Source organism: Cricetulus griseus, chromosome 3 (genome assembly GCF_003668045.3).
Source record: "Cricetulus griseus strain 17A/GY chromosome 3, alternate assembly CriGri-PICRH-1.0, whole genome shotgun sequence".
NCBI lineage: Eukaryota > Metazoa > Chordata > Mammalia > Rodentia > Cricetidae > Cricetulus > Cricetulus griseus.
The window spans coordinates 56,732,068-56,745,810 of NC_048596.1; the positions used below are offsets into that span (position 1 = coordinate 56,732,068).

Below are 13,743 nucleotides of genomic sequence, written 5' to 3' on the forward strand. Positions count from 1 at the left end.
GGGCCCAAGACCGTCTCAAAGAACTATGTGGCCCCAGGTCAACATGACCTTTCAGTGTTCTGAGTTCTAACATGCAGTGCTAGGCACTTGTTCCACCTGCTCAGCAAAAGGGGAAATGGCTATTATTGATCTGGGTGGCAAATGGCCCAACATCTTAGGACCTATAGTCCTGGACAGGAGACTGCAGAGGAAGAATAGAGTCTCAGAAGTGAGCAGCTCCCTCTCAGGCCATGCAGTTCTTAGGGAGCAGTGGGCAATGCCAGGCCTATCCACAGAGGAGGCCTAGCCCCAGAGGCCATTCCCTACTTTGTCACCTTGTGACCCTGTTCAAGGGGGACTAGACCCTATGTGCTTCCCCTTTCACTGGACTGTCATATTTGCTCAGAGCCTTCTGGAGGTTTCTCTTGAGTTTTTTGTGTGTACTCCTGTCCACCCACTGAGGTGGTTCTCAGTAAGTGACCAGATGGTTTCATGTTGCAGACAGACAAAGTGAAGCTGACCTGGAGGGACCGCTTTCCAGCCTATTTCACCAACCTTGTCTCCATCATCTTTATGGTAAGTTCTAGAATGTTGGCGGGGCTGGGAATCAGAGGTACCCTGCACTCATCTTGGGACACAATGGCCCTGACTCCTGGGATGGAGAGGGATTGGAGGGGGGCCCTCTTCCATCCCTAAGATGGGACAGGCTGGGGTTTGTGGTGGCTAGCTCAGTTGGTAGCCATGAGACTCTTAATCTCAGGGTCGTGTGTTCGTGCCCCACATTGGGCGCCAGGTAAAATGAGAGCCGATCCTTAGTCTGTAAGGTTAAGATATTTTTATTCAGATAAACACCAGCCAAACGCAAGCCAGAGCATGCCAGGGACCGCAAGGCAGGAAGGCCAGAGAGAAGGGCTCCCATGTGCCTTGCAGCCCCTTAAAAACCTATCACGAGTCATCCTGATATGGATGTGGCTATAGGTGTGGTCAGGCACACCTGTAGCCAGCCTCTAACAGGCGTGCCTTACTGTCCCTTACACAAATAGATCTGAGCTGATTCAAATGTCCCAGCAAATGTCCCATGGCTCTCAGGGAACTCCCTTCCCCATTGAAGTCATGAGGCCTCTGCCTCAAACCACCTGTGCCTCTCTCAATCTTCATTGAGGCCACTGGCCACCTTTTGTCTAGCCTGGGAGGTTTTGATGGGATCCTGGCAGAGCCACCTAGACTTTCAGTCCCAGAATCCCATCAACCCCCTGTCCTGGAGCTTCCTTAGGTCATTCATTGGATGACCCATTCAGTCTTCCCACCTAGCCAGGTGGTGATGAAATAGGTCCAAGGGCTGTTCCTTGGAATGCTAGCCAAGATGGGCAAAGCCAGGAGCCTATTTCTTCTCATTCCATATGAGACGACAGCCTTGAGCCAGGATGGGTTTTCTGGGCAGGCTACCCACCTCCCAGAAGACAGCATAGGCCTCAGCTTCACCCACCCCCACCCCATACAGTGTTGCACACTGCTGGAGAGCATCAGCTGTTTTAGAGGATCCAGAAATAGGCAGCCTCCACAGTGGGGGTCCCCAGTCTGCTTTCCTTTCCTTGAAGAAGCTGGGACTCACCTCACCAGAAGACAAGCTCAGCCTCCTTTGCTTGGGTTCAGTTTGATGAGATCTTGCTGTGTAGGCTGTCCCTGAGCTTCTGAACCTTGGCTTCTCAACTACCTGGGACTCCAGATCCACTCTCAGCCTCCTTTTGAGGATGACATGTTCCCTCGGATGCAGAGACACACCCAGAGAAAGACACCCCAGCTCTAACTAAGGAACTAAGAGACCCCAACAGTCCCACAGACCAGCTGCTCCTAGCAAAAGGACCAGGGAAGGTTAAGAAGTGGGTGGGTGGCCTAGGGCCGACTGACCAGAGGCACTGGCTTCTCTGAACTTCTTTCTGCTCACTCATTGTGGTTGCAACATAGTTATTCTACCTCCATCATCACTGCTACACTCCAGTATGAAAAAGGGAAGGCTGAGAGTAGGGCACAAGATGGACAGCAAAGGCTGCCTGTCTGTGAAGGGGGTTTCCTCAGAAGACCCTCCCACAATGTATCTCATTGGCCAGAACCCTTTCTCCTGACCACCTGCCTTGCAGAAAGGCTTAATCGGGAATACATAGTGATCTAGCAAGGTAGATGAGTGGAACTAGGGTGGACAGACATGGGTAAGAAACCAGCTAGCTGTCTTTTCCCAAAAGAGGCAGGCTCACAGATTAATGGAGATGCAGCTTTGCCCCTGACACTAGAGTTCCATTCAGGCCACAGATGCTGATATCCCACACATGCTGGTCCTGAAGACATTAGTGTGCATGGCCAGCCGGAGGTGCAGGGGCACGTGGCTTGTGGCTCCCTTGGAGGAGGGTGGAGGGTTGCCTCTGCTGAGTCACTCAGACTCAAGAGCCTTCCCAACCTCTGCACCCTGGCACAAGAGACGTTCTTATGGCTGGGAGGGGCCTCTTGGCAGGCCTGAGGGGTTTTCCGAGGAAAGCCCTCACTCCCTGGCACAGCTCAGGGTGTGGTATCCATGCCTTGTGCTTACAGGGCATAGTGGGGACTGCAGATGGTTTCCCAGGCAGGGTGTTTCTCTGTTTAGTCACTAACATATTCTAAAAACGCCCATAGTGTGCAGGGCAAGTCTTCTGAGGAGACCCTCAAGGGCCATGTTCCCTGCATGGGCAACACAGAGTAATAGGGCCTGTGCCAGGAGCATGAGGGACCATGCCAGTGAGGACAAGACCTCCTTACATCCAGGACACAGAAACATAAGGACCAGAGCCTGTCTAGAGCAGCCAAAATCCATACAGAAGTACCTGAAACCCAGCTAGCCTCTGCTTTGGCAAGCTTCAGACATGCCCACCCTCGCCCAGTGAGCTCTAGGGTGGGGTGTCCACACCCTTGGGCTGGGCAGAGACTGGGTCTTATCCACGGACCTGTGCCAAAAGGAAAAAGAACCCAGACAAAAGGAAAAGGAACCCAGACAGACAGACTGTAGCAGGCGGAACAAACCTGTCACTTAGATTCCCACCCATCTCTCAGGCACCACCAGTCTGAGTTCCATGGAATGTTGTAGTCTGAGATGGCTTTGGCTATCCTTGGGGCCTGCTGTCATGGGAGAGCTAGAAGGTAACTAACTCCAAGAAAGCTAAGGGGCGGGGACCCTAGCCATGTCCCAGCAGATACTACCATCTGCCTGACCACAGTGGCTGTGAGGGTGCCTGGATTAGCCCTGCACACCATCCAGAAGTCTGCTGTCTCAGTCTCTCCGGGTTGGGAAAGAAGCATCTCTGGTAGCCAGCCCGCTCTAACACCAGGACAACACCTGGGGCATGGCTTCAGTGTCCTGGGCTCTATTTGAGGGCTAATAAGGGAGAGTAGTACATAGATCTGGTAAATGTCAGTCCCCTGAGCCAGGCACACAACTCTGATCAGTCTACACTCTCACTTTTGTCCTTGTTCTGTGGGTTGACTCCTGCAGAGCACCTGGTATCTGGTGAGTACTCCAGTAATTTCAGCTTTAGTTCTGACGCAGAAAATGTGGGGGTTAGGAGTAGATGGGCAGGTTCAAGGGAGCTCTTCACCTTCCCCCCAAAACCCCTGCCATTACCACTAAGCTTGCCCATGCCTGCCCTGCAGATCGCAGTGACATTTGCCATCGTGCTGGGAGTTATTATCTATAGAATCTCCACGGCTGCAGCCTTGGCCATGAACTCCTCCCCTTCAGTGAGGTCCAACATCCGGGTCACGGTCACGGCCACTGCTGTCATCATCAACCTCGTGGTCATCATTCTACTGGATGAGGTTTATGGCTGCATTGCCAGGTGGCTCACCAAGATTGGTGAGTACTGAGTGCAGGATGGTGTGAGCAGCATGGCCCTGATGCAGGGCTAGCCCTGGAGCATATAGTCTGACCACCAGACTCTGGCCGGTCCTGACTGCCCCTGGCTGGCCTGTCTGTGAGTGGTTACTGTGTCTTTCCTCAGAGGTCCCGAAAACAGAGAAGAGCTTCGAGGAGAGGCTGACATTTAAAGCCTTCCTGCTCAAGTTCGTGAACTCCTACACTCCCATCTTCTACGTGGCTTTCTTCAAAGGCCGGTAGGAACCCCTCAACCCTGGTTCTACTGCCTCCTCCACTCTGGCAAAAGACTCTGTCCTACCTGTCCTTCCTGATGGTGGGAGGCCCCCACAGCCCAGAGAAAACAAGAAGTGCAGCTTCTACAGCTAGGATATTTGTTCTGGGAGGGGAAGGAGTAGTGCTAGCTTTAGCTGGGGCAGTAAAGCAGAGGGAGGCTCTAGCAATACAGACCCCAGGCAGTGCAATAGACCCCAGACAACAACCAAGATGGTAACCTTTGATAGTGCCTGCAACAGGACAGGTGGCACCAAGTGATTGAAGATGGTATATAGGTGTGCGTACTGATAGCCAGCCAGGGAAGAAGAGAGCCTGTGCAAAATCCCTGGTGGCTCTGCCTGGGAATCTGCAGAAGCACAGGCCCTTTGGGTGGCATCTGCTGGGGACTGAGTCCACCTCCTCCCTAACCACTACCCCAACCATCCCAGGTTTGTCGGACGGCCGGGCGACTACGTGTACATCTTCCGCTCTTTCAGGATGGAGGAGGTAACGTGTCACCTCCCCTTCCCAGCAACCTTCTGCTTAGCTTCCTGTCCTCCACACTCGTGCACTCCAGCCAGAATACTTTCTTGCATCCTCACATGTCCACTTAGATTTAGTTTTTTCCCCCTGTGGCTGTGATTAAAACACCCTAACAAAATCAACTTAAGGAAGAGGGCATTTACTTGTGCTCACAATGCCAGGGAACAGCTCATCATGGCAGGGAAGTCAAAGCAGCAGGGGCTTGAAGCAGCAGGTGCCATCACATACACAGTCAGGAAGAGACGATGAACGCCCGTGCTCGGTTCATGTCATGTTCTCCATTAATATAGTTCAGGGACCCAGGGGGAGAAAGTTAGGTGGGCATGATGGCCCACACCTACCATCCCAACTGAGACCAGCCTGAGCCCCATGGTGAGAATCTGTCTCAAGGAAGGCACAAAGGGAGGTGGAAAGGTGGGAAAGAGTCATGCCTAGTTCTTGTTGATACTTTTTTTGGTTCAAAATTTGGCTTTTTTACTTTTATAGAGATGCATTGATTTATTATTTGTGTGTATGTAGGTGTGCCTTTTTGAGTCTGTATACATCACATATGTGCAGATGCCTGCAGAGGCCAGAAGGCATCAGATCCCCTGGAATTGGATTATAGCTGGTTGTGAGCCAACTGATAGGAACACTGGGAACCCAGGTCCTTTGTAAGAGCAGCTAAGTGCTCTTAACAGCTGAGCCATCTCTCCAGCCTCCCTTTTAAATCTTATTTTTACTACATCTACTTATTGGTTGTGTATGTACACATGTGCATGCTGCAACACGTGTGTAGAAGCCAGAGGACTACCTACAGGGGACAGTTCTCTCCTTCCACCTCATGGTTCTCTGGGATTGAATTCAGGTCTTCGGGTTCAGTGACGAGCACCTTTGTTCATGGAGCCATTGCACCTACCCTGTTTTTATCAGTACATATTAATCACACATAATGGGTCTCATCACATGTTCATACGTATATAACATACTTTGATCATATCCATCCCTTGCTCCTCTTTTGCTCCCTCACTTAGCCTCTCTCCCCTTCCACTTTCATCTCTCTCTCTCTCTCTCTCTCTCTCTCTCTCTCTCTCTCTTCTCTCTCTCTCTCCTTTTTTTTTTTTTTTTTTTTTTTTTTTTGAGACAGGGTTCCGCTGTGTAACAGTAGCTCTGGCTGTCCTGGATCTTGCTTTGTAGACCAGGCTGACCGCAAACTCAACAGAGATCTGCCTGCCTCTGACTCCCAGGTGCTGGTATTAAAGGCACGTGCCACCACACCCTGTTTCTCTCTTTTTTAAATGACTCAGTTAGCTTCCTTGGGGCCAGTCTCCATTTTGTTTTGTTAGCCTTTGGCTTTTCCCTCTCTGATTAAAGTACATTTAGAAGGAAAAACAGGCCTCGGCTGCATTTCTCTTTAACATGGCATGGCAGCACCCACTTGTCTATCTGTAGACACAGTGCTGGGAACGTTTGGCCTCTGCCCCACAGTTCTGGCCCTGGAAGGTCACCTTCTGCCACTGAGTCCTGACCCGTAGGCTTGTTCCTTTGCATCTGGGGCTGTCAGTGGTTCAGGTCTCCAGGTAACTAGTCCACACTTCCAGCCCACAAAAAAAGTTCATTTTATCAGAAAATAAGGAAGTGAGGACTGGAAAGACAGTTCAGTCAGTGACGTGTTTGCTGTACACACTTGAGGGCCTGAGTCTCATCCATAGCTCCCGTGTGGAAGGCCAGGTGTGGGGCTGGAGGGATGGGTGGCTCAGTGGTGAAGGGTGATTGCTGCTCTTGCAGAGGACCCAAGTTGGATTCCTAGTTCCACACTGTGACTCATAACTGTCTCTAACTCCAGTCCTGGGGCATCTAATGCCCTCTCCTGGCTTCCACAGGCACCAGGAATATACATGGTACACAGACATACATGTAGGCAAAACACTCATAAAAAATAATTAAAAAACAAACAAACAAACAAACAAAACAAGCTGGATGGCTCCTGAGGAATGAGAGACTCCTAAAATTGACATCTGTCCTCCACATGCGCAGAAGAGAGGGGCCTTCCTGATAAAGGAAACAGTGGATAGAGGGACAAAGGGAAGGGCATCAGGCACAGGATGATCTGAGGGCAGCCTAGTTCAGTTATCTGACCACAGGCCCAGGGACCCCAGGACCTCCTGTACAGTGCAGGGGTTTGCAGAAAGTTTGTGAAGTGTTCTTGGCTTCTTGCATGGCATCCTCTCTGCATACTGCTTGGGGATTAGAAAGTGTCTGTGCAGAACATGCGAAGAGTTAGTGTTTTCAATGGAATGAGTGACCTCTAGGACAAGGACTTGGGTGACTATATAGAAAGTGTTACCCAGAACTCAGGTAATCACTGTGCCCAGGGCCAGTTCAGTTTCACACATCTAACCTGCCCCTGCCTGCTAGCCCCAGCAAACAGAGGCATAGTGGGGTGTTGCACCTCAGCCAGATGGCCTTCACCACACTGTGAGGCTTCCCAACCTCATGATCCCACCTGCTGCACCTATGCCTGCTTATGCAAGGGTGACCAGGGCATCAGCTGAGCACAAGCCCAGGAAAGGGAGGAGAGGGAACCTGAGGTCCAGTCACCCACCATGACCCACTTGTTGGCTCATGCCTCTCTGAGCCCTGGTTCCAGCACAGCAGCTCACAGGCAGAAGGACTCCAACACAGCATGGCTTGAAAGCACAAAGCATATAAAGGGCTTGTAAGGACCTTTCCCTCTGAAGGCTCCTGGGGAGGGTCCCTGCCTCTCCCAACATCTGGGGCTGTAGAATCACTGGTAACTCATTCCCTCCCTCCCTCCCCTCTCCTCCCTCCTTTATTCCCCCTTTCCTCTCTCCTTTTCTGTGTGTGTGTGTGTGTGTGTGTGTGTGTGTGTGTGTGTGTGTGTGTGTGTACAGTGTGTTCATGTGGAGGCCAACATGCATCAACCTCATGTGTCATTCCTCCATCACTCTCCACCTTTCATTTTGAGACAGGGTCCCTCACTGGAACCTGGAGTTCACCAAGTAGGCTAAGTCGATTGGCCAGCCAGTGATCTCCAGGAATTCACCTGCCTCTGTCTCCCCAGCACTGAGATTACAAACACATGCCATCCTAAGCTGGGGATGGAATTCAGGTTCTCATGCTTGTGAGGCAAACACTTCACTGACTGAGCTCCTCCCTGCTCTTTTTTTTGAGACAAGATCTAACGTAGCTTAGGCTGGCCTTGAACTCATGTAGTTGAGTTTGACTTTAAATCCCTGATCCTCCTACCTCCACTTCCGCAATGTTGAGATTATAGGTGTGCACCACCATAACTGGCCTCATGGTGACTTCTCTGCAGCACTCCAGATGCTGTCTCCCTCTTGGCCTTTGTGTTCTCTAGAGGACACTGATAACTGAAGCAGGGCATGGTCCCAGCTCCCTTGACTCATCATGCCAGCAATGACTTCTTTCCCAAATAAGGTTTTATTCTCAAGGTTTCAGAAGGTGGGGATGTGAAATGTGTGTGTGTGTGTGTGAGTATGAGTGTGTGAGTATGTGAGTGTGTGTGAGTATGAGTGTGTATGAGTGTGTGTGTATGAGTGTGTTGTGAGTATGAGTGTGTGTATGTGTGTGTGAGTGTGTGTGAGTGTGTGAGTATGTGAGTGTGTGAGTGAGTATGAGTGTGTATGAGTGTGTGTGAGTGTGTGTTTGAGTATGAGTGTGTGTGTGAGTGTATGTGTGTGAGTGTGTGTGTGAGTGTGTGTGAGAGTATGTGTGTGAGAGTATGTGTGTGAGTGTGTGTGTGTGAGTATGAGTGTGTGTGTGTGTGTGTGTGTGTGTGTGTGTGTGTGTGTGTGTGTGTGTGTTCATGGGCACACAAATGCATGTACAGGTGTGCGTGTGGGGTGGCCAGAGGAGAATGGCAGGCGTCTTCCCTATCACTTTCCTCTATGCCTTGAGACAGGGTCTCTCACTGGATTGGAAGCTAACTATCACAACTAGGATGGCTAGCCAGAGATCTTGGTATCTACCTGCCTCTGCCCAACCCCACAATGCTGAGATAACAGACACACGCAACCATGTTGGCTTGGGATTCAAACTCAGATGTCCATGTTTACACAGCAAGTGCTCTTACCCACCCAGAATCTCCCTAGCCCTGAACCTAACTTTTAAGAAGCCATGAGTTGCCTCACAAGTTGAGAGCTAGCCTCACCCCCTACGTAGAGCCAGGCTAGCTCTGACTTGCCCTCTGTCCCACAGTGTGCTCCGGGCGGCTGCCTCATGGAGCTCTGCATCCAACTTAGCATCATCATGCTGGGCAAGCAGCTGATCCAGAACAATCTCTTCGAGATCGGCATCCCGTGAGTGGTACCCGTCCTCGGTGGGCGGGGACAGAGTGGAGGGGATGGGCGACTCTATGGGACTCTCAGAGTAGCCTCTGTGACAGGTGAGGAGGCATCAGCCTCTTTGGGGATAGGAGACATCTGAAACCAGAAGGTGAGGAGGGGAGAGGAACTTGGAGCAAAAGTTGCCCCATCATAAACAATATGGACTCTCAGGGGCCACACAGCCCCTGGCTTGTACTGGCCCCTGAGTAGCAGAGTAGACAGCAGGGGCCAGTCCCCTTCATCTTGCTCCTCAGCAGTATAGGTTCCCTGGAGCCAGGACCTTGGTGAACCAAGGAAAAGCCACAGAGGCATGGGACAGCCCACACTTCCTAGGTCCCTCCAGGAACCTCCCAAGGCCACGGGTGGTCTCTCAGAGTCTTAGGAAACCAGCAGAGCTGTGCTGCCTCTGGGAGAGGGGCAGAGCTATTAGTCTCCTTCTAACAGGCATATAGCCAAGCATGCCTTTGAACCTAGCACCTGGGAAGAAGAGGAGAGTGAATTTATGTGAGTTTGAAGCCAGCCTGGTCTACATAGTAGTCTACAAATTAAAGATCAGCCAGGCCTAATAGTAGCTCAAAACAAAACAAAACAAAAAGATGTATATTTCACTATGCTAACTGGTGTTTCACACTCAGAGCAGACATGACAGTGTAACTCAGAGGTGCTGGTGGATGCTGCCCCCACCACTAGCTGCTCACTGACACAGCGCCCTTTGCAGGAAGATGAAAAAGTTCATCCGCTACCTGAAGCTTCGCAGGCAGAGCCCCTCGGACCGTGAAGAGTATGTGAAGCGGAAGCAGCGCTATGAGGTGGACTTCAACCTCGAACCCTTTGCAGGCCTCACACCCGAGTACATGGAAATGAGTGAGTGGCATTCTGGGGCAGGGTGGTGGGCACAAGCTGTAGGAGATGCAGAGTAGACAAAGACAATGGATCTGGGCATGGTGATTGATGCCTGCCTGTGATCCCAGCAAATATTTGGAGGCTGAGGCAAGAGGCTCTTGAGTTTGAGGCCAGCCTGGGCTACATAGTAAGACCCAGTCTCAAAAACAAATAAAAAGAGGAAACTGGGCCTTGGGAGATGGCTTAGTTGGTAAGTATCTTGTAAGCACTAGAATTTAAATTCCATTCCTAGAACCGACATTTAAAAACAAAGCAAAACTGGGTGTGGTGATGTGTGCTTGTAATCACAGCACTGGGGAAACAGACAAGATGATCCTTGAGGCTCACTCAGCAGCCAGCCTAGCCTAGCCTACTTGATGAGTGCCAAGCCAGTGAGAAGTCCTGTGAAAAAAATAAAAATAAAAATAAAAATAAAATGGACCCCACCTGAAGAATGACACAGGAAGTTGACTTTACATATACCTGCACACACGGAGGAAACAGGTCACCAGGACAGGAACAGGAAAAGGGCTGTAGGGCAGGGATGCCTGTGACCTCAGTGCCCCTCACCCATTCAACAGTGTTAGAGACAGGAACTGAAGATACCTAGCCTAGACTCTTGACTCTAGGCTCTGCTCCCTCCTTGGGTCTATAAACACAGTCCATTTTCTTCAACCTTGTCTTCCAAAGGCCCAGGACAGGCAGCACATGGTCACCTGCTACACAGTGTGACACATACAGTCAAGCAACAATTCCTTTTTCCTCTTCTTCCCTCACCAGCAAGACCAGCTCCATTGGAGGGCCCCAGCATTTGGGGTACCATAGGTACATCCCTTTAGTGTCCTCCCCTCTTCTGTGACTCCTCTCTTCTTCCTGAGCACCAAGATACCCAACTCTCCCTGGGCTTGCTGTGACCCTAGCATGAAGCCAGTCCTCATAGTGAGGCCTGGGTTAGCCTCATCAGCAGAGAATATCCCTGCATGGTAGGATGCTGAGAGGTAGCCAAGGAGAAATGGGAAAGTCCATGTGTGGCCTATGTGGATGGCCCTGACACCTTCCAGGCTCCCTCCTGTCCATCCTGCCCCTCTGCTCTGCTCACACTGGACTCCACATCGTTCTGCAAACATGTAACTCAGGCCTGCCACGGAGCCTTTGCATTTACTGTACCTCCTCTGAAATGCTCTCCCTTAAATACCTGCATGGATCCTCTCTCTTCCTTCCCCAAAGACTGTGTTTAGAGTGTCCCCCAATAAAGGTTTTCTCTGACCACAGTGGCTAAAAGCATTGGTTCTCCTTATGCCTGGGATCCAACTCCTCCTCTGACCCCATTTTAAATCTAGTTGGTATCGACATCATCTACTCCTCTCCTTTTCTGTCTCACAGAAGGATAGAGACCTGTGGAGGGAAGATCTTTTCTTCCCACTTTTTTTTTTTAAAAAAGATTTACTTATTTTATTTTATGTATATCAATGTTCTCTCTGCATGTACACCTCTATCCCTGATAGAGCTCTGTAGGGGGAAGACCTTTTCTTCCCACTCTTTTGTTTTTTATGATTTACTTATTTTATGTATATCAGTACTCTATCTGCGTATACTCCTTTATCCCAGAAGAGGGCATCAGATCCCACTGTAGATAGTTGTGAGCCACCATGTGGGTGCTGGGAATTGAACTCAGGACCTCTGGAAGAACAGCCAGTGCTCTTAATCACTGATCCATCTCTCCAGCCCTTTCTCCCCACTCGTTACTGCCACCCCCACCCCTAGGATGGACCCAAGTGTATAGCAGATGGACAGTGCATGCTCACTGGGTGTAAGGATGAGTGAACACAGCCAGGAAGACTCAAGACTCACAGGGAGCTTAGATTAGCATGGCCACCATGGACAGGACTCAAACCTGCAGTATTAGGCCTGCCCCAGGTCCTGGCAGGGGAGCCACTGCTCTGCACTTGGCATTTGCCATGGTGCTGACAGGCAAGGCAGGCCTGGTGTGTGGCCCCAGCACTCCTTAGCCTTAGCTTAGAAGGCAGTGACGAGCAGGTGACTCTCAGACTGCAGAGCATTGACAGGAGCATTCTACTCCCTGAACATCTCCCTGCCCACCACTCTCTGTGTTTGTTCATGTGGTTCTAAGCAGGCTGCTCCCAACTACCCTCATGACTGTCAGGAACTGTCTCACCTTAAGATTCAGGAGAGCGTGTTGTAGGGGCAAACAGGAATCCAGGCTCCTTTCTTCCTGCTGTTCAGCCCCAAGGCCCTGGCCAGTAGAATCTGGGCACAGGTCCTCCTGTCCCCAGTGTCAGCCTCTGCCCTCTGAGGAGGCTCTGGGAGGCCAGATACCACAGAGAAGTACCCTGTGGTTGACTGAGATATGGTCATTTCTCTCAGCTACTGAGCTCTGACCTCAGGCTCCCATGATCCTCCAGGGCTTGAAGATAAGTAGATCTCAGTGACAGAGGCCTTATATGCCAAGAAGCCCACCCCAGCCCAGCACTAGGGCACACTCCTCAATTGACTTTCTGTCACCTCTGCTGTCATCTTCTCCTCTAGGGAAACCTAAGACTGAGCACAAGAGCACACGTGTGAGTGGGAGGGTGCCCACACTAGCTTGAGCTCCAGAGTCTCTCCCACTTCCCCTCCATTGTCTCTCTCTCATTCCCTTCAGGCTGGATGACACAGGGCCATCACTCAGAAGTGGAAAAACCAAGGCTAGGACTGTAGCTCCAATGGTAGGGTGCTTGCTTAGCATGCACAAGACCCTGGGTTCAATCCCCAGCATAAACCAGATGTAGTAGTGCAGGCCTGTACTGTAATCCCAGCACTTGGGAAATGGAGGAAGGAGAGTCAGAAGTTCAAGGTGATATTTGGCTATGTAGTAAATTGGAGGTCAACCTGGGCTACATGAGACCCTGTGCCAAGTTATTTTTAAGTAGGAAGGCCCACCTACATCAACCCTGAGCCTGAGTGTTGGCAACTATGGCTCATGCACACAACCATGGCACATGGCTGGTCCTGTTCCACCCTAACCTCCCAGCACCTTCAGACGTCAGCAGAGGCACCCCACCCTACTGTTCCACACTTCCGGGCCAATGAGAGGTCACCAAGACATCTGGGAAACAGTTCCCACAGCCTCCTGCCCTGCTCATCCTGGTAACAATGGCCATACTCAGCCTGCTGAGCACAGGGTGACATTCTGCAGCTTCCTTGTTTACCCCCTGGCATGGAGCTCCCTTGGACTAGGTCCTGCCATACAGCTCCTGGACCAGCTCTCCAGACTCTCATCTCTCTGGTGACCTTTTCCTGACCTGTTGTAACTCAGGTCCACGGCAGCTTCTAGGGCTGAAGAAGTCCCTGGCTGGTGAACAGCAACAGGAGGCCTGGAAACAGAAGGCTGGGAGAACCTTGGAGGGAAGATGTCCTCCCCCTCTCCTAGGCCTGATGGAGGAGGACAGGAGGGACTCTTGAGACACAGTTATAGGAACAGGCCTTTGTGACGAAGGGAGATTTGGCCCCAAGGAGGGGACAGGACAGGCCATGAGATCACTGTCATCTGCCTGTGAGCAGAGATTTCATAAGGTCAGACCTGTGACCCTCGAGCATGCCTATGACTCGAGTCCCATGAGGGTGAGCATGAGCAGAGCACATTTATAGACAGGAATAAAAATGACACACGCAGAACTGGGGAGATGGCTCAGGGTGTGAAGTGCTCTCTGCACAAATGTGAAGACGTGAATTCAATCCCCAGAGCCCTCGTGAAGATCTGAGGGTAGTGCTGTGCTTGTAATCCCAGCACTGGGGAGGTAGATACAGGGGCTCCCTGAGGCTCCCTGGGCAGTCAGTTTA

The 13,743-nt window shown here is 51.1% G+C and overlaps 1 protein-coding gene across 7 annotated transcripts in view; it reads left to right on the forward strand.

The window, feature by feature from the left end:
- The window catches only part of Ano1 (anoctamin 1), a 94,592-nt gene that overhangs the window by 63,977 nt on the left and 16,872 nt on the right, over positions 1–13,743 (forward strand). For all 7 annotated transcript variants that reach the window (XM_035441216.1, XM_035441209.1, XM_035441210.1 and 4 more), the window contains 6 exons: positions 481–555; positions 3,655–3,856; positions 4,002–4,113; positions 4,579–4,636; positions 8,894–8,994; positions 9,740–9,885. In XM_035441216.1, the coding sequence (XP_035297107.1) occupies positions 481–555; positions 3,655–3,856; positions 4,002–4,113; positions 4,579–4,636; positions 8,894–8,994; positions 9,740–9,885 (694 nt within the window). The remainder of the gene's footprint in view (positions 1–480; positions 556–3,654; positions 3,857–4,001; positions 4,114–4,578; positions 4,637–8,893; positions 8,995–9,739; positions 9,886–13,743) is intronic.